General features: G+C 45.1%; 1 protein-coding gene across 1 annotated transcript in view; it reads right to left on the bottom strand.

The window, feature by feature from the left end:
• Window positions 1–26,752, bottom strand: part of AATF (apoptosis antagonizing transcription factor) — a 48,804-nt gene that overhangs the window by 18,437 nt on the left and 3,615 nt on the right. The window contains exons 4-9 of the mRNA XM_032201178.1: window positions 26,551–26,688; window positions 13,261–13,375; window positions 12,781–12,985; window positions 12,186–12,350; window positions 11,357–11,440; window positions 1,364–1,431 (exon numbers count right to left, since the gene is read on the bottom strand). Coding sequence (XP_032057069.1) covers window positions 1,364–1,431; window positions 11,357–11,440; window positions 12,186–12,350; window positions 12,781–12,985; window positions 13,261–13,375; window positions 26,551–26,688 — 775 coding nt within the window. The remainder of the gene's footprint in view (window positions 1–1,363; window positions 1,432–11,356; window positions 11,441–12,185; window positions 12,351–12,780; window positions 12,986–13,260; window positions 13,376–26,550; window positions 26,689–26,752) is intronic.

The raw sequence follows: 26,752 nt of genomic DNA, 5'->3' as shown, positions 1-26,752 counted from the left end.
GTTTCGGCATTGATTGTTAGAAAGATTTCTATTTTGCACACAGAAAGCCCAGAACAGTACAGACGGTCTGACACACTCTGAACTGATTCTTTAAGTGAGCCAGGCTATGCTACCTTCATGAACAGAAGTGCTACAGTGCAGTAGATGCTCTGAATTTATTTCTTCCCTCAGTTCTGCAAAGCATATAAAAAATTACAAGCCTTCTCCCCACCATCTCTGCATATTAAACCTGGCAAATCTAGCAAGAAGTCCTCTATAACGCTCCACCTATGACTAAGCAGAACTACAGAAGAAAGGCAAACCCCACTTCCAGAACGCGCTGTCTGATCCCCAGCAGGATTTAGAAGGGAAGGCTCAAGTCCTCAAACAGAATCTCATCAAATCCAAGAAGTTTTCAGCAGGGAAAAACTTCTACAAGTTATAAATATTTTTTTACGAAAATGAGCATCATCTTACCTAATTTATACAATGAAAACTTGACATCAGGGAAAAAAATCTAGCAAAATCCAATTACTGCAATCTTAATATAATCTTAATTACTGTAATCTATTTTATTGTAAAGTCAGATAAATGTACAATGTAATCACCACTTAAATGTAATTTTGTCTATATCATGTTAAATTATAGTGAATAGCTTTCCATAATATTCCAGACATACACAAAATATATTTGATATGTTGCACTAAAATTTGGATAGTATTTTACGAGGACAAAAGTTATTTTACTTACACAAAATTTCCTAATGAATTTTCTTCCCCTCCCCATACTCACACCCCCTTAACTCCTTTCTCAGCGGAGAGCCCTATTCCAGCATCTCCAACCTTCCTGTGCTTTTACATTACTTTCAGTGTTAGCCCAGGGCTATTTAAACGTAGACTGTTTACTAAGCACTATCTGAAATGTTCCCTGTTTTCTAAGCATAGAATTAAGCCGAAGAATACAAACTTCCTTGCATGGAATTATATTTTACTTCTGGCATGCAGGCAACATTCCCTGACACTGTTCTAATCATACGGTGTCTTTTCTTACAGCAGAATGCCCAACTTCAGCAGAGGACCGTTGCTTCATCTAGTTCCCTCTTGTCAGGAAGGACAGGACAAGACACTCCTCTACGCATGCTCTGTGCTATATATGTACGAACCACTGTGACAGAGGTATCCAAGGTCTGCTACCAGCCTTTTATGGTGCAAAGTATCTTTAGGGGCAATGCACTGTACTAAACCCAGGAGCTTTCTCCAGAGTCATTCACAATTTTGCCCTCTACAGCGGGCAGGACTGGAAGCTCACAAGTAGTTCTGCTCTCCTGGGCTGTGCTGCAGTGCTGGGGAGAAGCCAGGGATGCTGCAGACGGCTGCTCACTCACCTGCCCATCGCTACTTGATCGTTGGGGTCCAGTGAACTGGTTTTACGCTCTATAAGTTCTCGAAGAAGCTACGAGAAAGACAAAAACTCCATTTAAAAGCACAATAAAGACAAGTTAATGCAAACAGGTTCACATGTTTCTCGGAAAACTGAAGAAATTAGGTGCCAAGTTCCCAAGAGAATCTGCTTGCCTCATTTCTTGAAACTGTCTAGAAGATGGCATGCCAAGAACTAAAGCCTTTCAACATTCCCTCTCCACAAAAGAGTTTTCCAAGGGCTAAAGCAGTTATCGTCCAAAACAGTCCCTGCACTGCACGCAACCGGAGCATAACGCTGGAGGAAAACAGAAGAGTTTCTGTATAAAGCTCATTTCAGATGGATCTAGGACTAGGAGAGTCCTCCTATCACCACATTATGGTTTATTTAGGTGGCGTTTAGCATCATATCACTCATCTGAAGAGAATCTAAAAGGTTCTGCCAAGCCAGAGGGGCACAATTTAGGAGCAAGATGGCTAAGCACAAGAAGCCCCATGTTGCAAAGCACACTGATGTCCTAAAGGTCATCGAGCAAGGGCAAAGGACGGGAATACTTCCACGGGCTGCTGTGTACCCGACTCTTCTGACGACAAGTGTGGCACTGGCGGATCTGCAGGAAGAGCTCTGCCCCACGAGCCTCCCCAAAACAGACGCCAAGCAGTGCTAGGCAGTAATGCTGACTACGAGGAACAGCACAGAAATATGATTTTTACAACCAGAGCAGGAATGCTCAAGCAGGTTTTTCTATTTCTTTTCATGTCCTGAGGGTTAGGTTTTGTTCTTTGTGCTTCCTGCAGCCGAAGACCCTCGTGAACAGCCTGTCTGGCTACTTGACCAGGGCTGGGTGTTTATCACCACTCCCTGGAGACTGAACACGCTGTGCCGTGGGTATCACACGTTACTGCAGGGAACAGCAACAAACCCTCCAAAACTGAGGGACACAGACTTCTTTCTGGATGCCCTGACAAGCGAAGTTACTGCCTCGGCTCAGACCTGGAAACGAGGGAGTCCAGTCAACTCTACAAACGTGTTGGCCAAGAAAGGATGAACAAAGCTTTTCTTCTACCCTGTATTTTTGCTCAAGGAGGAGAGCTGGTGTGCAACCAGGGCACAGCGACGTGAGGCTGGGGGAGCAGCTGGCTCCAGGCTGTTGCCTTCACGTGGCCGAAGGCAAGAGAACAAGGAAGAAGCGAGCAGCAGGGGATGTGGAGGAGACACACGCTCAGTGAGAGCAGCATTTCTGAGCAGAGCTCACCTTGGGGCAGCCTTCAGGTGGCCTCCAGGGCACCGCTGGGTGGGCACAGCTGGTCCCAGGGCTGCCCCAGGCACTGCACAGCCAGAGGAGCTCGCACACTGCTCTGGCTGCTGTACGCTGCTGGACTGAGGGGGAAAGGCCAAAAAAAATGCCATTTAAAGGCAAACTGTGATCGTTTTATGACCTTTTTTGTTTTTAAATGGAAGACAATCAAGCAACAGAGTAAATGTTTATTCCTGTCCACATCTTCCCCTGCCTTCAAGGCACACATTGTATTAAAAAAAAAGAACAATTCAAGCACAATTAAAATCCTGCCACTACTTTTTTCCCCCTCTATTTGCCTATTTTTGGAGATTATTACTACAGAAATTACATTTAAGAATTCCAGGAACAGAGGCCTCTGGTTTATTATCACTAGAAAACAGCAAGCTATTTCTCTGCCCTGTTTATCTGATTGATTCCCAACATCTTTCTGGCACACAATCTATCAGTTTATCTCTCCCACTTCATCACAGTCACTTCTGGCAGCTAAATACAAGATCCAAATCCAGTGTTACACAGACATACGACACAGTAAACCTATGTAACACTGCTACTCTGTAAACAGCTGCCCTTAAGGCTAAGCAGAAATGGGATCTTGGTTTCTAGTCAATATGCTGTCAAAAGCAAGGTGGGAGGGAGGGTTTTAACAGCAGCCAGCAATGGTGCTGCTACATTTTAGTGTTTCTTCCTGTACCGGCAGTAAGATGTGTTTACTGGTGTGTCCTGGTGGCCCACCAAGTCACGGGCTGGTGGCACCCAGCTCTTCCAGCTCTGCCCACAGCTCTGCGAGGTGCTGGGCTGAGTGCTGCTGGGCAGGGCAACAGCACGGGCACGTTACTCACTGGGGGCACGTCCCCTGAGCTCAGAGCATCCTCTCCCCAGAGGTAGCAGGGGAGAGCTTTGTGCAGCAGCAGGAGATGAAGCCCTGCACACCGTTGTCTCCTCGGCACCAAGCAGGCCAGCAGCTCAGCAGCCACAGCCGGGGCAGACGCTGCCTCGTTGACCTTGGGGTGGCAGCGAAATGTTCGTTCAGTGCGGCGTCACCTGCGGGACTGGGGACACTGCTGGGGGGAGGGAAGGGAGAGAGGGATGAGGGGGAATTAAAAAAAGAGCAGGGACAAGAGGGAAATTAGGGAAGAGAAATAAAAGCTGCGAAGCATCTTACTACATCTAAATAGCGGACGTCTTAAAGCTAAAGTTATAAATCATGCTAACAATGGTTACTAAAATAAAAGTGGATGTAGCCAGAGGCTACCGCTGAAAAAGTCAGTCTAGACCTGCCTCGCTGCCTTTGGTCTTTAAGGATTTGATTAGTTTTTCCGCTTTCTAGCTCAGAGTCTTGCATTCAGCCCATGCTCCAGAGCCAGCCAGGGCTCGGGATACAGAATGAATGATAAATTCATTTACTGAATAAAGTAACACTGTTTTCACAGCACAAGACTTAAAACACTTCCGAAGCTGTAATATTTCATTAAGCTTGGCGATTCTGGCTTAAATTTATTAGTCAAAACAGAAAACTCTCATCAGACCCCATATATTCCATTAGGAGTGATATATGGTGTCTCCCAATGTCTAATTATTAACTAGGAAGTGTAAGTAAATCACTATCAGAATTAAGCCCTGATGTGTGAAGACAGAGTTTGGAGTTAAGCAATTTCAGCATCAAAAGGCTGTGATTTGAAACATATCTTTCTTTGCTTTCCCTCCTTCACCTCTTCACACCTCCCCTGACCTTCAGAAACCCCAGCTCACTCTCCCATGCCTACCTGCACACCCAGAGGTCTGCAGCTCCACTGCCGGCTCCAAACCGCTCCTACCAAAAGCAGGAACCAGGAGGATAAACTATGGGCAGAGTGGGCAAGGGGCAGCAGTAAGTGGAAGAAAGCAAAGACAGCTGCTGTGTGTTTTGTTTGGCACTGGGATGACGGAGCGATGCTTGCCATGAGTGCGTGCCGGTGTTTCTGAACTCAACAAAGCTTCACATCAGAGAAAATTTCTATTCGGGTATCAACAAGCACTCGCAAATCCTATGAAACCCAAGCAAATCAGACTCCCTGGTCAAAACCAGGGACCTGTCACGTAACGAAAAGCACACACGTTGCGTGGCTTGCCAAAGGCAGCGGTAGCTGCTTCGCCCTCCTGTGTTCGGAGCACCCGAGAGGAATCAACTTCTGCAACCGCTAACAAAGAGCAAAGCAAGGCACCCACAGGATGTGACCGAAAGCGAAAGCCTCCAAAGCAGCTTGTATTCACCTACCTGCGCTGACACCAAAGCCATTGTTAAAATTTACACTGGAGTCACTGATGTGTGCTTGCTGAAGAATTCACCTTACAGGGACTCCCCTTCTCTGCTAGCTCAGAGATGCAGCACATCGTGCAAAATTAGAGGGATTTAGAAATGCCATGAGGGTGTTGTTCAAGGGTAATAGAGATTCATTTCTCATTTTAGAGGTCAATTTTCATTTTAGAGGTTAGGTCTCATTTTCATGCACTATCTATCAGTGTTTCTAACACTCCAGTTGCTGACCTTTCTGATTTGCAGACCCCTACGAATTTCCAGTTGAGACAAAGAGCTAAGTATAGCTGAAATAAGCCTCGTGACAAAAGAGACTTTTTTTTGCCCTCACAGACCAGTTCAAATTAATATTTTGCAGAAGCTGATCTATATTTCTAAGGTTTGTAAACTAAATATAACTGGAACAAAAGAAACACTTCTTCTCTGATGTTATTAAAGTCTTCAAAGAAGCCAGTAAAGGCACAGGTCATTTCTGCTACCGTGCATCAAAGCCACCTGCTGTGTCTCACGAGTGGCACCGCTGGCTTTGAATTCACCAAGTCAGGTATGAGGGGAGGTGAGACGTGGGCTCAGCCCGCTCGTTGTGCTTGCTGCTGTACGAGGCAGTCACAGCAGTCCTGCCGGGCTCCCCGCACCAGTAATGTCAAATAAGGGGCCAACAATGTTCATTTTAAAACAACTGTGCAGAGCAATGGGAAAGCAGAACCTTGTAAAGTTTCTGCCAGCTTAGTCGTTTGTTGAAAGCAACGGGAACAACAACAAAAAAAAAGATGCAGCTGTATGTGGATTTAGAAACAATGAGAAAAACGTGAGAAACCCAGCCTACAGGTTTACCAGCAGCTGCTCACCTTTATTACAGCACTGTCACTCCCTTGGCTAAAAAAAACACTCTGCTTATTAGTGAGGAACTCTAAAACATTTGCAAATTACCTCTGTGGGCTTTTCTAGCTAAGTGTGCATCTGTAACTGGAGACAATAAACAAACAATTATTGTGGCATGAAGGTCTACTCACAGCACCCTGACGTCTCAACACAACATCCTTTCAAAAGCTCAAGCAAATTACCTTCAGCATGTCTCAGAGAGCTGTAACATTACATGTCACATTAAAAAAATGTGTTATCATTAAGTTATCTTCCGATCAGTTTTAAAAAGCAGTTGTTTTTTTGCTTTTTTTTTTTTATAACAAAATCACTGTAGGAAATCAAAAGAGAGAAGCTGAGCACAGGTTGCCAAGTCCAAGTGAAGAAGTAAGACTACAAACACCAACTGCTTTTCCTCTTCAGTGGTAAAAGTGCAAAGTCACTCCACTTCTGAACAGAAAGTTGTCAGAGCTGCATTTTACCAACATAATTTCAATACTTTATATTTTTTCTCTTCTTTATTCTTTGGACAGACATGATAAATCACATCGTTTTTGCCTTCTTTTTCGTATATGTACACTGTACAGTTATTGTAAACAGCATAAATAATGAAAAGGTTGCTTCTGTTTCACGTCTCTTTTTACATTTTACACTGTATTCTGCTTTGACACAGAAACAAGACATTTCTTTTCCTCTTTCGAGCTGCCACACATTAACAGCTTAGCACCATTTGGATTTCTTGCAGTGCCAGAGGAAATTTGTACTGCATCTCAAACTGCATTTTTAAATCCTCCCCAAAACACTTTTTGATATATAATTTCCTGTAATCGATTCGTAATGTAAAAATCTAACCTGCGAGGTGAAATCTCTGGACAGTCACTTTTTAAAAAATATTGTATTGAAATTCAGTTTTGTATAAAATAGGCATTGACTTGCGTATTTTCTGATATCCCATTAAGAGACGTTTCAAATCAAGCTTTAAAACGTGTTATTAACCATCTACCCAGCCATTTGAAAGATACATGCCTGTGATAAGAGTATTGTATTGCCATTAACCTGTGGGATGGTTCGAGACATCTCTTACTCACACAAAACTCTAAATGCATCTAATTAAAGACACAAGATCAGCTGTCCATATTAATCACTCACCAGTTTAATTAAGGTAAACCAGCTTGTCAGAAAGCCAGTCTTCTCTCTATTCTTCACCAGGATCGACTTTTAATAGTTCACTAGATTAGTAATTACTTGTTTATGGCATTATCAAATACCTGAAAGGGGAAAACACGCTATGTGCCCAGGAACTGCTTTAGGCCTACTCTTGGTTGGGACTCAAGGATGTAAAGAATGTTAAAAAGCTGTGACTTGGGAAGATGTACAGCCCAGCAGAGAAACAAATTGAGCTACAAGTATCTTAACAAGAGAGTCAGAAATGCATTTTGTGGTCACGCAGATGAAAGGAGGAATTCTGAAGGCTAAATTGGGAAAAAGAACGTTAGCAAGATCTCCTCCTCACTTTGAAACACCCCATCTTGCACACAGAGTGTGAGAAGAGGGCAGGCACATGCAGTGCCACCCTACAAGGAACAACAATGAAGTTACAAGGCCTCAAATCAGTTTTCTACAACATCAACTCTTTTCCTAAATAATTATGGTATAAACAAGGAGTGGAGCACGACTTCTCACTACATAAGCTCACCTAGCCTGGGAGCAAATCCCAGACAGAAGACTTGGAAGACTCCAAGTCCCCATCCCCTGCAGCTCTGCTTAGCTTCTGGAAGTTGTGGTGATCACAAACATGACTGATGGCGTTATAAAAAGCAGGGACATACAACAAAACCAGGAGAGGAGGGAGCAGGAGAGCAGAGGGAGCAAGGATTATGCAGATTCCTAATTCTCTGCAGGCACACCTGCTGCCATCGGTGATGAACTTTTTTTCTGGGAAGAGCTGCGACCGGCGGAACGCTTAGCACATGAGCACTAACCTAATTCCTGTTGGAAATAAACCAATTTCCACTCTCCTTTACTAGAGTATTTCAAACTAATAATAAAATCTCCACTGTAGCATGGCAGACCAGCAGCTCTCGGGTAGCAGGCTGGAATTTTAAGTCTTAATGCTGCAATATCAGCTGTAATGAATTCTACATAAATGTGACTTCTGAAAATTTAGCCTTTTTTCTTCCTGAAAACCATGTATGCACGAGAGTTTAGAAGAAATGGGGTCTAGCCTCTCACTGCTGTCACTAATGAGGATCTTTTTGGAACAACTTAACCATGCTCACCCAGTGCAACCTAAATAAAAACGCTGCACTTGCAGCATTCAGTTTGGCCATGTATTACCTTTCAACACGGGCCACCACAAGAACACTTGTAACTGCTTCTAAAACAAGTGAGGAACGTGGGGAAAGGTGAAGTGGGATGAGCAGTGAGAGCAGAGTTAAATCCTGGATCACTGTAAAATTCCACCAGCCCCACATGGTGAATTCCAGCAAATACCAGACCAAGTCAAGAAATTCGGCTTTCCTCTCATTAAAGAGCTCTGGATTATAATCTATAACACAACAGCAGAGCTACTTTAATTAATTTGCGCACACTTATCAGAACTCGTTCATTTTTAATTACTTAATTTCACACTGAAATATACAGAAAGTTGGTATCTCATGTCCTTCTTATCCAAGTTTTTAATAAATCATACTGTTTGATACTAAATAATAATCAAAATAAATGACCATAAAGCGTTTTTCAGAAAAATTAAAGCAATACTAAAAAAGTCTGTACCTAAATTTAAATACAAAGAAAAAAGCACCCACTGAAATGGACACAGTCTTTGCAATAAGTGTTATGCAGAGGTCAGTTTCTGAGCACCTCAGCTCCAGCAATCAGAGCCGTTGCTGCTGATTGCTCCTGAAGACCGAGTTCCCTTTCTACATTTTATTTGTACGTGTACACACATGCATGCACACGCACCCGCGCACACAAAAGCACTGCACAGTTATGACCCATCTGAAAGAAAACACATTCTCCGTATTGTCAGCGCTCCATTGTAATGCACTCTACCCTCTCTGAATGCAATGTTCAGCTTCAGCTTACCACCCTGACAAATAAAGGAAAGCACTTTATGAAACCAATTTAATTGGGAGGTGACAGAAAACATACAGCCATTTTCTTTAGCCTTATCACTGAATTGGCTTCAGCTCCAATCTCTGCCAAATCCCACTCAACAGAAGAAATTAACCAGGTCAGTGGAACAGGTGCTGCGCGGTGTCTGTCAAGGGGCTGGCATCCCCACAATTACTTGCACACAATGAAGCAGTAATCTTTACAGATCATCTCTCCCAGGAAGCATATTGGGGACGGGAGGAGAGGAGAAGGGTGGAAGGGAGGGAGGGAGGGACGGGAAAAAAAAAAAAAAAAAGGCAAGAAAGGAAAATGAATGTGTAGCTGCCTCGCAGCTCAGCAGATGTCTGTGCGTGATGTACGAGGCTAGGATAAGCTGTCGTAGCCCGCTGCCAAAGTGTAGTAAGTGATTAAAGCCTCCACCAGGCTAAGCACCATATTTAGAGTCTATGGGGTTTCGAAAGTTGCACCCATTCCTTGCTGTGCTGCCAGATGTTGTTGGCTGGTCCTGCTCCTATTCGGCGCGCGCGGGAGGCAGCAGTTGGTACAGCAAGGAATGCAATCTGGAATGTTTCCGGGGGTGCCGTACATTAAACCGGTGTCACCCATCCTTCACCTCTCCCGAATGCTGAAACAACTCCAATTTGCTGCCACTTCCCTCTTGGGAAATGGCCAAGACACAGTTGTGCCTGGCAGACCCATTTGTTTTACTCAGGTGATTCTCTTCCCTCAATGACCTCTATTAGTTTAAGTTTTAATTTAGATTAACCCCAGCACCCCAATTAACCAGTGAGGGGAAAAGCTAAGCTGTGACTAGTCATAATTCTGAAGTGAGGATTTATCGAAGTTAAAGTTATTAAAAAGGAAGATGGACCATTCATCTATTGCTATTTTCTTTAAAAAATTTAACATTGCGTGGCCAATAAGCACAGGTCCAAGGACCGCCAATCACAGCTATTTCTCCTTGACCACTTCACTGTTTTATTATATTTCCTTAATTAGTTCTGTGTTCTTATGGTCCACTTGAACCTCAAAGCTGGGCTTCAGGTCCACTTGGCCCCCACATTCTAGGTCAGTGTTATCCCTCTGCATAACAAACCAGGGCTCTTCAACCCCTGCTGCCAACACCACACACTCGCCAATCTCCATTTTAAAGCCCATGCAGATGAAGCCAACATCTTCACTCACCTGTGAAACTCGACACTGGCGAGCGTGGAACACCCTCCTGGCCCTGAGGCAGTCTGCCCCGAGCAGGTCCCTCACGATCATGAAACACTCAACAGGTTTTTAGAATTGCCCTCATTCTAGGCTAGTTGAAGTCTACTGCAAAATGTTCTCACACTTCAGCAACAGCAGTAGTTGGAAGTGTGCTGAAAACTTTCTTGGAGGGGGAAAAAAAGGCTGCATTGAATTTCCTTGTAATTCCTACCCATAAAACACAGACAAGAATCACCAACTTAACGTGTCATTTTGTCCTCTTTAGTCCTGGCTCTGAACATGAAATCCCAAATTTTGAAAGTATTTGCATGTTCCTGGGCAGATCAGTTATCAGAGCACAGCCACATGGCTCTTTTCCACCGCCTGAACACTTTGCTAGCCACTTTAATAACTATTCAGATCAGAAATTTCTGCCTTTCTAATGATATAATTGTATTTGTTTAGTCCTGAAGTTAAAATGTTCTGTAGATCATCAGAGCAAAACTAGTTTTTCATGCACTGGAGTACGACTTACAGTGAATCATACTCCTCAACATATGGCAGTTTCAGTATTTTATAAAGCTGGCACTGTCATTTATTAAATAAATTACAAACACAAGGTTTCCCTAAGCTTCAGCCTCCACACGCTTGGTGCAGACTGCTCATTTCTAAGAATTCTGCAAATAAAAAGAATAGCTGGCCCCAGTCCAACCTGGCACAACTCCAAGAGAAGTGCTATAGAAGCCCCGCAGTTTTTTTCATCCTGTAGGTAGATGAGATGATTTAGGTCGAGATGAGAGTAACTGAGGTGCTTTTGAGAATCTACTCGAATCATTTTTCATAACTGGACTCTACCCACAGCAACACGGTCACCTTTGGAGAATTCAGTGATTTTTTTTCTTGCGTAGCAATGCTCACCAGTGAGAACTACAGACACAGGCCTTCTCCTGCAGCCCTGACTTGAGCACAGCAGTTCCAGTAATGGCAGTCAGTTTACGTCCACGACACCAGTTTGAGCTCCCACAGCCCTACACTGAAAGTGGAGAGTGAAATCCTTGGGGGAATCTCCAGAGACTTCAGATGTTACAATAGATGACTGATCAGAGAAATGCAGACCACAGAACTGACTGCCTCGGTTTGGTAAATGTTAAAAAGTGGAGCCATAACACCACCACGGATTTACTGCCACTTACCTGGTGGTAGAAGTCATCATCATCAAAGATTTCCTCATCTATGTCCTTCAGGTGCCTGTTGGAATCAGTCTGGGGAAGGACTTCCTAGAAGCACAAAGGAAATACTGAAGGCTCGCACGTGCATGTTTCTGTCCCCAACTCTGATGAGTTCATGTGTAGCAGCTTGTAAACACTTGAAGATCCGAAAAACTGGAGAAAAGCTCCCATCATAACAAGCTTTTAAGGACTAGGAATACATTTAAAGGCAAGGCAGAAACGCTGCCAATGTCAAAACAGATTTATGATACCTTTACTGGGAAATAAATAGGACTATACAAAGTCTTTCTGGCAAAATAGTACAGATATTTTTAATGTAATGGCAAAAATATATCTTGCAAGTGCAGTAACTCTACATGATCTCTCGGAATTGAGTATTTATTCATTCTTAAATACTAAATGAATAACAGACTTACTACTACCATACTCCGTAGGTTACATGCAGTATGATTTTCTGGGTTAAAGACTCTAAACTCCAGAGTAAAAACAAAGTTTTGCAGTTGCTGCCTCAAGAAGCTGATTTAGTGACCATCAGTTCCTACAGCACAATCACAGCCCAAACATTGTTTTCCCCTGTCAGGAGCTGGCACAGGAGATAATGCAAACGCCATAAAAATGGAATTGAAATGTCTACATCTTTTTGTTAGCCATTACATTACACGAATCAACACTCAGATAGGTCCTCCATAAATCTCTCCCAAACAGGGATATTACCTGCTAAAGGCTCGAGCTAATTGTTCTGCAGAGTTTCACTGCTTCCCCAGGATGGGTTACATAAACAAAACACCCTTACCGAATTTTCAGGCAGAGATTCAGGGACCGGAGGAGATTCCTGTTCCTTCTTTCCCAGCACTTTATACACTGATCGCTTGGTCTGTGTCCGCCGTAGCAATCTCTCTTTGTCCATCATAATATGATCAATCTGAGTCAAGATTGAACGCTCAAAGGCACCGAAACCCTGCAACAACATTAACTAGTGTCAGATAATGCAGAAAGCTTTTCCTCAAGGCAGCAGTGTTCCTCTATCTTTCCATGTCAGTGGATAAGCAGAGAGCATTCCAGGAGGAGGGGGTTTGGGCTTTGTTGCAGGATTTTTGCTAGGATTTTTTTTATTTGTTTCTCTCTCTCCTTCCCTTCCCAACCTGAGGCAATCCGAGGCCTGGCTTAATAAAATGCTTTTGCTGTTCTGGTTCAGATGAACTTCTCGATGATTAATACTAACTCACAGACGCTAGAAGACCCGGGACATTAGGGTGAAGTAATTACCCATTGTATTAAAGTATACACTTTGTGGAGGAGGAGGGCCACAGAAACCCCTACCAGTTCCTTGACTGCTGTGCCACAGCCCTCTGCTAACAGCAAGCACGTCAGCACACGCAGAGCCTTGCCTTGCCCATTTTGCCAGACGCCAGCTTGGTCTTCTCGTGCCACTTCTGCAGGACGCTGTTCCGGTACGTCCTGAAGTCAGCGTACCGCTTGGCGAGGAAGTCCGGGTAGTCCTCCATCGTCAGCTTTCGCTTGGGGAGGCGCCTCCTCTTCTCCTGAGCTTCCACCACTTGCTCTTCATCGCTACTGCTGGGAATTTCGTCATCGCTAGAAGAAAAATACAGACTAAACACCCTGCGTAAAGCAACGTGTGGATTCTTAACAGCCCCTCCACTACAACCCATGCTCATTCCACTCTGTGGTGATACTTGTGGGAAGGAAGCACGGTGTAATCCCTTCTCCACTGTCAGAGGTTACAAAACAGGCTAGGGAATGTAAATGGTCATGTGTCCAGCATGCCTGTCACCCAAGAAAGTTGTGCATTTCCCTGCTTAGCTGGACAGCAAAGGACTCAGAAAGGTCTCATCTCGTTTTGTACTCACCTCTCATGTTTTGATTGTTTTCCATCTACCAGGTGCCTCGTGCCTGGGTACTGATAAAGGAGCTCATCCTGAATGTCCACCAGAACCCGCAGCAGCGCCTCCACAGCTTTACAACCTGCAGAGCAAGAGACACAAGCAAGGATTTTCCACAGATCCTTGCTTTTGGTGAAGACCTAGCTTCATCTCAAATCTGAATTTCTGCCGCAGCTATTGTGCATAAAACTGAATGTTTTTCTCTAAGTAGCTGTGAATTTGACTTTAAGCTGATTTATAACTGTTAATGTCAAGCAACACCACACTAAGAAAGAGCACTTCTTTTCTGGAAAAGGAGGGAGAAAAGGAGGGAGGGAGGGAGGGGGGACTGCCTTCTGAACTTCTGCCTGGCTGCACAGCGGGAGTACACGGATCTAATGTTTCATTGACAAACATTCAGCCTGCAGAGCCTAAAGGATTAACACATTGAAGAAACACAGAAATGCGTGCAGAAGGGTTTCACGACACACACACGACAACCTTTTTGCTGACTAACTCTTTTCTGTCCTGTGTTTTGTGATAGGTGCCAGCTCCAGTCAAATATTATGACGCAGCACAAGGGAAAATGTGTATACACACGTCCCATCTAGGCTTGACCTCTCCCCTTTCTTTCTTGTACGTAATGCGCATGGTATAGGGAGCAGAAGGAGGGAGAGCAAGAAGAAAAAATGAACTCCTGCAGGGCTGTGACTATTGCTGGTTTCTATGCCGCTGTGCTCGCCACGCAGGAGGTATAAAAATTAGATTGTAAGTAAAATTAAATGTAGCAAGATCTGATCTACGAGGCAAAATTAAACAATGGCCTGGCAAGTTTGATGAGAGGATTCTGATCAGAAAAGCAGAAACACAGGCCACAAATCCTGACGGCAGTTCTGATGTTGCCTACCCAACATATCTGGCAATTTTCCTGTGTCTGTGTAGGTGCAGAGCAAACAATCTCTGTTCAGTCATCTCATGTTCTCCGTGGACACGCAGCGAGCTGTAGGGAAGGGTTACCTGCACACTGCTGCAGCATCTGCTCTGCAAAAACAGTTCTTGTGTGGCAACCAACAAGCCTCCCTGCAGAACGCTGATCTAAAACAAGTGTTTGTCCAGGCCTGCACCATGTCTGTACGCTGCCCAGGAGGAGCCCTGCAGGCTGGGGGGACGCACCCCGGAGCTTCCCAGCAGCTCCTCTGCCAGTTCCTACGCTGACGTGAAGCCAATGGGGCTGTTCTGCTCAGCTCCCAAAGCTGCTTCTTGCTTTGTAGCCAGCGTAACGGGATGGAGGGAACTTTGCACCACTTGATTTTTTTGCTTTTTTTGTTTTGTTTTGTTTTCCCGGAGGACAGAGAGATCATGGGCAGAATGAACAGCAAATCTTCATCAGCTACAAACACACGGTGCAAGAAGAAATCAGCGCAGACATTTGGAGGTCTCAATCTCCCTCATGTTACCACTGTGATATTGCCTACTTGTCACTGTCCTCAGATAAATCACAGCCTGGCCTCCGTAACAGGACTGTCAAGGAGAAGACGCTCTCAGATTTTTGTTGCAGATCAGCAGCTGGACTCAGCCTCCCCCGGCCCACGGTTCCTTACAGATACGTCCCGACAGCTCTTCCTGTAACCCATTAACAGATCGGGTTTGCTGTACTTGTACAACAGCCGCGTGCCAGCACCAAACAATTCCACGAGACAGACAAAAGCCCTTAAAGCTGCATTTGTTGTACGTGGCTGAGCTAAAGCAGCATTTGCAGAGAGAAGTGCCCCCACCCCACCCTGACTGCACAGCTTACAGCAGCAAAACCTTTCCGACCGCCTGCGCCACAGCTAAATGTCCCCAGAGCTTCCCAAACTGTTTATTTTCTACCCGCTGCCTACCCTCCAGCAGCAGTGCTAATGCACCCCAGGCGGCTTTGATCCTGTCAATTACAACTGGAGTAGCACTCCAGCTCTTCTGGGGTATATCAGGGCCACGGCGAGCAGGCAAGGAATAAAGACAGGCTCAAGCTCCCCCAGGCTCTGAGATACGGACCCCAAGAGAAGCGGGGATGGGAAGCAATTTTATTTGGAGTGAAGGGGATGGAGAGGGCAGGGAAGACAATGGCCATGTGTCTAACCAGGTGGGAGGGCTAATTATTGCAGACAGTGGCTTCATCATGAGCCTCTTACAGCTGGGTAATTTCCTGCTTTCAGTTCTTGGGTATTTAACCGCGTTACCGGATGGCGTTGCTGTTACTGTTGGGTGCGTAAGTGTGCTGGAAACCCAACGTCGAAGCCAAGTGTCGCCCTCCCTGCCTTCCTCCCCCCCAGCCCAGCCCTCCCCATCTCGCAGTTAATTCCTGGAGGGACTCTTTGCTTCCCCATCTCCTCGCCTTCGCTTCCCTCTAATGCCCTCGTCTGCTTTTACACCGCCTGCGCTGGGGAGAAGCCCGAACCCTCTTGTGAACGAAGGCAGCGTCAGAGCGAACCGTTCCATGGCTGCACGCTGTCATCTTGAAGGAAAGCCAGGCACTAACCCTCCTGCTCTCCTCCTCCCCCCAGCACATAATTTCTTTTAACGCTGCTCCTCATCTGAAACAGACAATTAAACAGAAAAGTCACAAACACGGAGCTGCCGAGCACACCGGCGCGTTACGGCAGCCACCAGGCCTCTGCCTCCTGCTCCGCTGACAGAACAAAGCCCACAGCGCCTCGGCACAACTCACACCTTCCCCACCCGTCCTTTTTTTTGGGGCAAGGAGCAGAGATGCTGAGCGGATCCCCCTGCAGGCTGCTCCCCCAGCACAGCACGCGGGGCTTGGCTGCAGCTTCCAGAGCCGCTGCGGCAAGACGCTCACTTGGAGGAGTCACTTTGAAGAGTCCACGGGAGCCCCTTCGTTTTGTGTAGAGGAGTGAAAAAGTTGTTCCAGATCCAGCAGACAGCATATCAATCCAGCACGAAAGCTGGGAGCCGGTATCAGTAAATCAAAGTGTGCCTTTCTCTTAATACTCCCTCATACGTTCTCATTTTATACATCCCCTCACCCAGCCAGAGAGTAGCCCTGGAGTATTTCGCTCCGTTCAGGGATAGCGGTGCCATGTATCAAAGTGTCAGGAGACCCACCAGAGATGAAATCTGTCCTGCTGCTCTCAACCCACAAAAATCAATTCTGTCAATGCCAGTGCTTACAGACAACCCCGCTCTGCTGCTGGCACCCCCCTGGTACGGGGCTGGCTGCAGGGACCCGGCCCCACCACACACAGAGGGCACCTACGCTGCTGCCAAAACCCCAGCGGCGGGGAATTGTGACTGTGATGGCCTCTGGACCCCCCCCCGTGGCTGTAAATCCAGCCCTTCAACAGCAAGGCAGCTTCCTGGGCAGAAAAATCCCGGCGCTCCTTTCCGTGACCTCTAAAAACGGGGTCTCGCTGCATCTCGCCAAGCAGCTGGCGGGGAGCAGCGGGGAGCAGCCTCACGCAGAGACACTTTGAGTCGGTGGAAAAAAGCAGGTGGGTGCCTCGAGGGCACGTTTTCCAAGGTATTCATGGAGAGCCAACCAGTGGGATTCCCAAAAGTGCTCCGCCAGGCAAGCTCCTCCCTGCCTGGCTGCGTGCCTCCACCCAGCACGCTTGGATGGTCGGGGTTGGGGGTGCAGAGTGCGGCACTCAGGGATGCAATCCTGAAATTTGGGGCAAAACTCCCGGGGTTTCACTCTGCTGAGCGCAGGAGGAGAAGTGCTGGGAAAGGCAGCTGGGAACGAGCAGCATTTGGAAGCTCATGGGTAAAGGAGAGCACCGAGACAGAGAAGCGTTGCTTTTTTTTTCTGAGGTTTACCCTCCCCAACCCACAGGGAAGGGTGGGAAACACTGAATTTGGTAATGACAGCACTGCCACGCTGAAGAACTGGGCACTGGAAGCACTGGGCACTGCTCACTGTGCCTCCTGTCCCTGCACACCAGTACAGGGCACTGGGCCCTGCTGGGCCATCCCCCCACAGACCAGCGCGGAGCACAGGACACAGCGGAAATTCAGAGCCCGACCAAAGCTGGCAATTCACGACTTTTTCCCCTCAATTAAATCCGAGGACCTGGCACCACAGGAATACTGTCGGCACACGAGCTTTTAGTTTTCCACAGACCTCCTCAGACCAGACGAAAAGCTGGACCAAGGCTTGACCAGGGAGTTCCCCCTTCCCGCGGGCACGGTGCTGGCACGCAGCCGCGTGGTGCAGACGTAAATAGGGAGGCGAAGCCAACCCGCTTTATTTTAACAGCTGCACGTAACGAGAAGCGTCGTTATCGGGCACACGTATTTATCCCGACGCTCAGATGAAGAGGGGAAATTCTCCCTGCTTGCAGACGACCGGGGGACAGGAGTTAAACTCCAGGTCAGAACGGCACTCGATACGCTGGCCTGAGAACAATACTTCTCATTCAAATCCACAAGCCAGCCACTTGCACTAGTCATCCCCAGCAATTAATCCCCCAAGAAACACGTTTGATTAAATCTTTTCAAGCAAATCCTTTGCTTTGCTTTTGTTAGTTCACTTCTTGTCAACATCTATTAAAATATGCCTTTAATTCTCCCACAATCTTAAAAAACACCGATTCCACTGTCTTCAACTTTAATCAACTGTATGGCCGGCATTTTTCATTTCATAATAATGTGCTGTTTGGAATTCAAGAGGCAGGCTCAACATCAATCATTCGGCAAGAATTTTTCCACTGCAATAAATATGCAAATGAGGAAAGCCAGTCAGTCGTATTTCAGGCCCGACTTGCTAGTGTTTTAAAAAAGACACAAATTTATTAATTGCCGTTGGCCAGCGGAATCCTATTACTTTGGGCATTGATTACAAAGCTGTGTGAGTGATTATTGTGCAACTCGCAGGCTATCCAGGCATGAGGAAAAATTATTAAAGCAAGGCAGAGATTATCAACTCAGAATAACAATAAGCCTTAACATTTTAGGCCTCTAACTTCTCCAACAAAGAATTACACCAGAGCTCCACTGTATCATAATTCTGAAGTCTGTCAGTAGCACTTTTGGAGCTGGCTCCGTATTCCCAGCAGCACAGCAGCGGTGGGAGCCTGGGAGAGGCGGGGGGATTCCTGCAGGTACCGCACCCCAAGCGCGGGGCTCTGGACAACGGCCCTGCTGGTATTCCCACCGCAGAACCGACTGCCAGGAACACCACGGACCAGCAGGATCGTCACTGCCACCAGGCAGTCTTCAGATTTGCACCCTCATGTGTCTTGGTGCCCCAGAGGCTTAAGACACAGGAGCTACGAGGCCAGCCCAGACGGATTCGTAGGCTGGCTCCTGTGGCAGCAGAGCGCTATCAGATTTTTTCCAAGGCGACGTCGCTACGTGTACGTTTCTCATCGAGTTGAGCTGAAGCCGAGCACAAAGCGCTTGTAAATCTGTCCAGGTTGTTTTGGGAAATAATGGGAGTACCTCTCCCTTCGCCCTTCCCAAAACACCGAGCTCCTGGCTTCTTATCAATTGAGGGTAGGAAAAAGGCCGGCTTCGCTGCTGATTGCGATAAAAAGCCCTGCTCCACACCAAAGGCCCAATTTGCTGCTTCCATTGGAATGCAAATGATGCAAAAGTTTCTGCAGAGGGGAAAATTTTATTCCTTCAGCACAAAGGAGCCAACCCTGCACACCGCTTTCACAGGCTCCCAGAGCTGCAGAACGTACTCAATTGCTCCCTTTCACTCCGATCTGACTGCATTTGACAGTAAGAACAACAGGATCAGACACAGATGAGTTTGCTAAAAGTAAAGAAAATAACTGGATGCTACAATGGAAGAAAAGGGCTGGTATTCAGGGATTTTATTAGCAGGGGCTGGGGGAGGGGGAGAGCTGAGAAAGCAGAGACAGAAACCCCTCCACGAAGTTCATGCTCTACTGACTCGCCTCAACCGTCATCTTTTGCTATCAGCCCAAGGAGGGAGGGACGGGGCGTGCAGAAATGAGATTTATAAGAACTGATGTTTTACATTACTGTAAATGCAAAGAGGCTGACACCACGCATCCCAGTCTCTGCCAGGCAGGAGTCCCCAAGAACATACACGAGAATGGGAACGGAAGAGGAAACGTGAAATTTCAGTTATCTAGATATCACGGCCAGGAGGGAACATTAGCCCATCCAGACTGACCTCCCCACGTAACGCCAGGCCATTAATTACATTTATCATGACAAGCAGTGAGGTTCCATCTCAAGGCAACCAATTGCCAATTAATTCGAGTTAGCTGACATTTGCACACGCTCGTCTGGATGCTCCACGAGCCTTTGTTTCCCCGCACCTTGTTTGTGCAGTACACAGACCAACATGCACAAGTATTTAGCTGAACTCAATTTAATTAGCTATTAATTATCTAGAGAAACTCAAGTGTAGGCAAACCCGTTTGATGTTCTTGAAGTGTGTAATCCCATGGTCTGGAGTTCGGGTGTCTCAAGCCAACACCTACACACTTTCCTACCAGCTCTTGCACGAGAATTTAAGACAGCTTTAAAATAAACCTCGCACGCTCCCAGTGCCCAACACATATGGCTCTGGAGATAACCTATAAAACGGGAGCCTTTCAATTTTAGCCCATCTGTGCAAGGGAAGGGCACACAAATTCTGCTCAAAAAGACGAAATACCACAGGCTAACAGCCTTGACAATCAGTGGAGAAGGGCAAGTGTTTTTTCCTCTGAAAAAAGCCCCAAACTCCGTGTTCAATAAACAGCCTGTGCTTCTCCGCTACCTCCCACACAGAATTGCTGAGCGATTCACAGACAGCAAGGACAGGCCATAAAATACCTTCCTGGTATCTCGCACAGCCCAAATTCTGCACTGGGACTGCCACGCACAGCACCTCACCCCCCACTGCCCGACTGAGCCCTACAAGTGCAACCCGTGCCTTTGTCTAAAGTTTGGCACTTCGTATCTCTTCCCTCTTCCTTCTTGGCATGCATGCAGAATGTAAGAGCTCTCCAGAGCATGGGATCATCACAACAGAAAGTAAAAAAATATATATATAGCCTGATTCATTCATTTATTTCACTTGAGAGTAAAGTCTTCATTAACGTCAACAGGCTTTGGCTCAGTCCCACAAAGAGCTGAATAGATTCTTCATTAGATCAGAGAGGAAAGGTGAAATTTGGGGACACCTGCATCCACATCCATTTAAATCAAATTCAGCCCTGCATGAATTGACAAGCACGATGCTTTTGTATTCATAAAGTGTCTAGCCTAATACAATTCAATTAAAATGAGCTACCAGTTTTAAGTGGGCTAGATCTGATCATGATAATTTACACTCAGGCTTGAAACCCAGTTCTGCTCTCACACATTTGTGCAGGCTCCCCGTAAAATCTTCAAAGCAGGAATATATTTAAGTCCATGATCTTGCCTAGCACCAATTAATCCTGTAACTGCTCTGTGCCTCTGGAAACTCTGTGTGATCTGTGTGTGCCTCAGCTCCTCCCCACAGCCCAGTGACACCCACCCTGCCCCATGTTACGGCGTTATCCTCTCCAGATGTCCACACGGCTGCACCTCACTGTTAGAAGAGATCCATTGAGATGACAACAAAATTATGACAAAATTATTGGCAGCTGATTCCCACGGGCTTCTCCAAAAAATCCCAAGCCTACATCGATAAAGCACATTGCCCACGATGCCCTGTCTCCAACTAGACATGAAAATGACATCCAACGGGGAGCAGGGCAGAGGGCGAGCCCCCCAGAGCACGCAGCACAGCTGGAGGAGGACGTTCCGTCAAACACAGCCTCTCCTACAGGATGTGCACCAGGCTCTCCAGTCTCTAAAGCAGACTTGATCTTATTCTAAGTTAGTCAATGCTTAGTCAGCTTCTTGGAGATGACTTACACGGATGCTGTAGAGAATACATCCATGTGTAAATATATTTTTAAAAAGATGAGAATCGGAGTAACAGAATAGAGCAAAAGTCCTCCATTAAAGACACTGAGAACATAAAAAAACACCAGATAAACCAGACAGATAACAAACAAAATCTCTGTTTCGAGTCCCTTTTCAGCAAAACATTACAGAACTAACACAGAAGAAAGTAAAGACACTCAGTGTAAAGCAGTCATAGAGAAACGTTACAGAAGTTGAAGCGTTTGGACTGGAGCGCACTGCTCAGAACAAGAGGTCAGCTTCTCCCAGGTGCCAAACACCCAGCCCCTTACAGGCAAGTCCTGCAAATTTTTTTTAAATGCACCTCTTAGCTCCACTTTTCAACAAAATGTAATTAAAGAGCAACCGTTGGCTTGCAGCACCTGATACATTTAATGCCTTCATTCAGGGAATAACAAATCAATGTGCAACCTGGGTTCTCCAGCAACTGGCTCCAGTTGCAGGAACTGGCTGCAGTAAGGGGATGGAGAGTGAGCTGCCTCCTGCAAACTTCACGTGGAGTTCACACTCGCTTCCTTCTCTCAGCAGAGAATGTCCCTGGATGAACAACCCAGAGAAACATCCCAGCCATCAGGAAAAGAAGGTACACGCCTGACCACAGAGAGTACAGATTAAAGCCCAACATCACTGCGACCCGGGAAAAGGTGCACAATTTTCAGCAGAATCCTAAGAGCTGTGCACAGTTTTGTGACTCTTTGCAGCAGACAAGGCGCTGTGCTGAAAAGTTGAGGCCGCTGCCAGGCAGAGCTGCAGCTCCGTGAACACATTAATAACCCAAGCAGGTTTGGGGATAATGGCCTTGCAAGCACGCGGAGCATTTCATTTGATTTTTTTTTTTTTAATCTGATTCACTTTATTCAGGTTTATTTTCTTATTGATCACAAACCTTTGCATAACTTCTCCACAGCTCTACAAAGTGTAAATAACAGTTAATATTTGTTGTCACCACCTTTGTTCCTCTCATGAGCAAACTCATTCTTACAGACTCTGCCCATCTACCTTTTACCACACCTGGGATTTTTTTCCATTGCTTCAAATGGATTTATCTTGAGCTTACACTGGAGAAACCTGGGACTCCAGGATTTCCTCTTAGACCACTGAGAGACAACTCAAAGACAAAAAAAAAAATTCAACTGGTAGTTTACATTTCAGGAACGTATTTAACTCTTGGGAAGTGAAAGGACATATATATGAAAAAATATACAACTATTTATCACTTTAAAGTCTGGCCATGCCCATCAGCATCTTGCCTTCCGCAAGACTCACGTGGGTTTCCATATGCTTTTATTTACTCACCCCTCCAACTAAAACTGAAAATAACACTTTATTCCAATTTCATTTTTATTTTTGTGAAGTATAAAGCATCGCTGTCAAAATACTCGTCACTGAAACATCCCCAGCCAAGTGTTTTTAACCACAACTGTAAAGAGACAGCAATTAAAGTAGCTAGAACAGAGCTACACAGCCCTTTGAGGAACCACAGCTATCCAGGGCATATACACATACAACAGCTTCCAGTCTTTGTTGATTGAGAGAGATCATTTCTTAAAGCTCTGGCTGTCCCCCCTCCCCTCAACTAGCTGTGTTGTTTTTTTTTTTTTTTTTTTTGTTACTGAATCAAGATTTAACATAACAAGCCCCAGACCTAGAGCTGTTTAATTCCTGACACTGGACATGGCTTCACCAACGTTGCTTCCACCCCTGCTTTGACTCTCTCTTACCCTTGAGGTAATTTTTTGTGGCATTTTCATGAGATCTACTTCTGACCTTCTTCCCCTCTGAAAACAGACACGGAAATATGAATGGCAGGCATGCAATCTGTGCAGAGACACAGCGCAGAAACTTGCACCTTGCACTCTTTTTCTATGTAAATAATGCAAGGATCCTGCGGGAGCATGCCAGGGATTGGAATTTTTAATTAATGGGTCTCTTTAATGTGCAAATCAGGAGCAGATTGCAAATTCTGACTTGCATTGATTATGAAAAACATTAATTGAACGTGCAAGACCCCAAACAGAGGCAACATCTCAAGCCCTGGACTAGACTAGAAGACATGGTGCAAAAGAATACAAATATATCTTGGAGAAACAGACCACTCCAGGCAGCAGCACCTCAGGAACGTAAGCTGTGGGAGTTCACGTGTGCAGTGCATTAAAAATTTGCGCTGCATTCAGAGCGCAGCCACTGTGATTTCAGTATTAAAGGACCACTCAGACTTTCTCCATGGATGCAAAGCAGGAATAAGCATGAGCTCCAGGAACACAGTTTGGTCTCCAATTTGTATGTAAAAAGGACACCGGAAAAAAAAATCTGGAATATAATTAAAGATTAAAAAAAAAAAGGAATGAAAGAAAAAGTAAGACAGTGCAAACAAAGCAATGCTGTCTCTTTAAACAGAAATTCATCCTATATAAATTATGGCCATAAACTTTTCCTGCAGTGCAGCCTAATTAATTCTTGTTCTATACACAAAGGGAAATGCTGGGTGACAAATGGGTGTGAAGCCTGAAAGCTGCCAGGTCTGCAAAACATTTTCTACTTCAATTTATAAGCAATTTTGCAGTAAATCATCCACCAGAACCTGAGATCTCAGGAATCCAAGACTGTCCAAGGCACATTGTTATCATTTTTTTTTTTTTTTTAATAAAAGATTACAAAAATAAATTAAACACTTGAGTTTTTGCAACCTCCAATTTCAGAATTTGGCAAACACGCACGACCTTACCATTTTTGCTCAGATTTGGCTGTAAACCTGCACAGATCATTGCTGTCTACTCCTTTACACCATTCCACTCAGTCCTTTAGGAAATCTCACTGCTGCTGCCACTAGCTGCATGGAGAGTTGTCGCAAGTGGGAGATACCAAAGAGGGAAATACCTGGAAGTCTGTTTTCCATTTCAAACCCCTCATTTCAAACCCCTGTGAGCACTGAGTAGAAATTTCATGAGGAATGAAATAAAATGAGATAAACTACTGAAAGCATTCTGGGGCAACTTTTAAAGAGACTCAAGGGACTTGTACAGGCCCTCAGACAGAGCAGGGTGCTGAGAGCTCTCTGTGCCCTCTGGCCTTCAGCAGACTACAATTTAAACTGAGAGTCTGAATTTCTGGCACCAAGCACTTTCTGCGACTTTACACACCAAAATATTTCCTCCTGTTCAATGAAGAGCAGGAAAGCATGCCAACTTTATTTTGTGGATTTGGAAAAAAGTGCTGAGGCTCCCCTGAGAGAACAGGATCATCCAGTCCAAGACAGTGTCAATGCCACAATTAACCTAAATCTTGCCCAGGACTGAAGCACGTTATGTGCCCTGCAACCACCTCAACATTCGGTGTTTACAAAGTCTTGCCTTCAGCTCACACTCAAATGGCTGATCTTCAAACCTTCTTGCACACAATTTCCATTTTTTCCTGTCTGGAGAAAGGGATCCTACCCAGAAGCTGGTAACACAAGTGGGAGGAGAACTCAGAGTCCAGAAACATACACCTTGCCCACTACATCACTGTTTAGAATTGAGTAAAAAAAAAAAAAAAAAAAAAATATATATATATATATATATATATATTATTTTATAGAACCCACCAAGCTCCTTGATCAGCTAAAAAATAGAACTTTTATTGGAAGCGGATTTACGAAAAGTGAGATTGCCCTCAGAAATTGAGGTCCATCAATTCAAGAAAGGGTTTAAATACATGACAACGCATCTTTTTGAAAAGAACTTAGTTTCACTGACTGAATGGGCAGGTCACACCCACAACACTACTATTCAATAAAAGCAACTATTGTGACCGACTTTACTGCACAGTTATATACAGACTGCATTTAAAAAAAATAAAAACATAAATGGAATGTAAACGTGGTCCCTTACAGAATATCTGCAAACACTAAAGAAGTGCAGTAGCACCAGAATGTTCCTAAATTCATTACTTCCCATCTGTCAGTCCAAGTGTTTTCTCTGTGAACTTTGCCCGGATCACTCCAGCTCTATTTTTTTGCTGTCTTCACACCTTAAACACATACCCTGAACGCAGGTCATCAGGAATATCAGAGCAAACTACTGCTACTTCCTGTCCAGATTATGAAAATAGGTGGGCAGGGAATCACAGAGCAGTTATTAACAGCGGATTTTCCTTTAACGTACTGAGCACCTGAAAGATTAACCTCTCTGCTGTACTGGGTACAATATTATACACCATGTTCGTGGACGTATTTTGCTTATGGGAAATATCAAAATGTCAACCATTGTTTCTGTTAAAGGTCTTTAATGATATTGCATTTTAGACCTGTAATGAAACATGGTGCTCGGTGCAGTTTGTAATGCATCTCATTAAATACATTAATAACATGCATTTCACTGAAAGGTCAGCTTAGTATTGCTGGGAGTTCGCCTTTTTTTCCTTAATCACTTCATTTAAAGCAGCAGAGCTAACTTTAAAATAGAAAGTGTCTCACCTGCTCTAACTCCAGATAAGCTGATTAGCCACCACGTTCAGATCAGGTATAAGCTGTATGATGATAGTCAAAACTTGGTGTAGGGGCAAGATTCGGGGTCAGGTTTGATCGTGGCAGAAGTTCCTAATCCAGTTTTATGATAACTGGTGCCATCCTAGGTCAAAACTTATCAAATGCACACCACAGCACATACAAACTGGAGCGTTAATAAATTAAATAGATCCATAACACAATGAAGCCGAACACTTTGTGTTTATCAGCTGGAGTGCGCAGATTTTTTTGGCCATATTGGAGAACCAACAAGTCAGATCAGTATCATTAATAGTGATCCTAAAAAATAAACAGAAGGAGCTCCAAACTGAAAAGATACTTGCTGTTGGTTTGACAGCTCAGGCCCTCTCCTTTATGCTGCATTACTCCTGGTTAGGGCAAATCTTTGCAGTCACTGACCCAGCACAAAACCGGTACGCACACGGCACCTCAGGAGAAAGAAGAATCCCAACACTGCACCAAGCAGCGACAACCACAGCAATTATTTCTCAGCCCCAATATAAAACTTAAATTTGATAAGCAAACTTCAGTCTCCACGTGAAGTAGAAATAGCAGCAGGACCCGAGCTGAGGCTTACCAACCTTGTGTAAGTGACAAGACAGGCTGTCGACACAGATCAACGAGACTCACGTATCTACACAGGTGATAGGAGACATTTTCTTTGCCAGGGGTAGGAAACACTTCATGTTTTACGTTTCCATAGTACCCAATTAATGATTAAGGCAACACAAACCAACAGCTAATACTACAGACACGTGCAGCTCAAAGCCCCCACTTTCCCATTAACGTTTGTGCTCACAGAACATGGTAGCTACAGCAGTCTACCCAAAGCAAAAAGTTCGAAGAATACTTACAGCTCTCAACAGCGTTGTCAAATTCCTGTCCCCCTTCCTTCCTGAAGGCTGGGAAAGTATCTGGCTGTGGAAGACGGTTGACTGTTACGAGCGCCTTCTGCATCTTGATTCTCCCTTCCAGTAGTTGATCCCACAGGGCTTCATAAGAGAGAGAACACAAAATTATTTAGTGAGCCACAGCACTTGCTCCTTCACCATTCTA

This window comes from Aythya fuligula, chromosome 20, assembly GCF_009819795.1.
Source record: "Aythya fuligula isolate bAytFul2 chromosome 20, bAytFul2.pri, whole genome shotgun sequence".
NCBI lineage: Eukaryota > Metazoa > Chordata > Aves > Anseriformes > Anatidae > Aythya > Aythya fuligula.
Note: the sequence above shows the minus strand (reverse complement) of the source record. Positions and strands in the feature narration are given on the sequence as shown.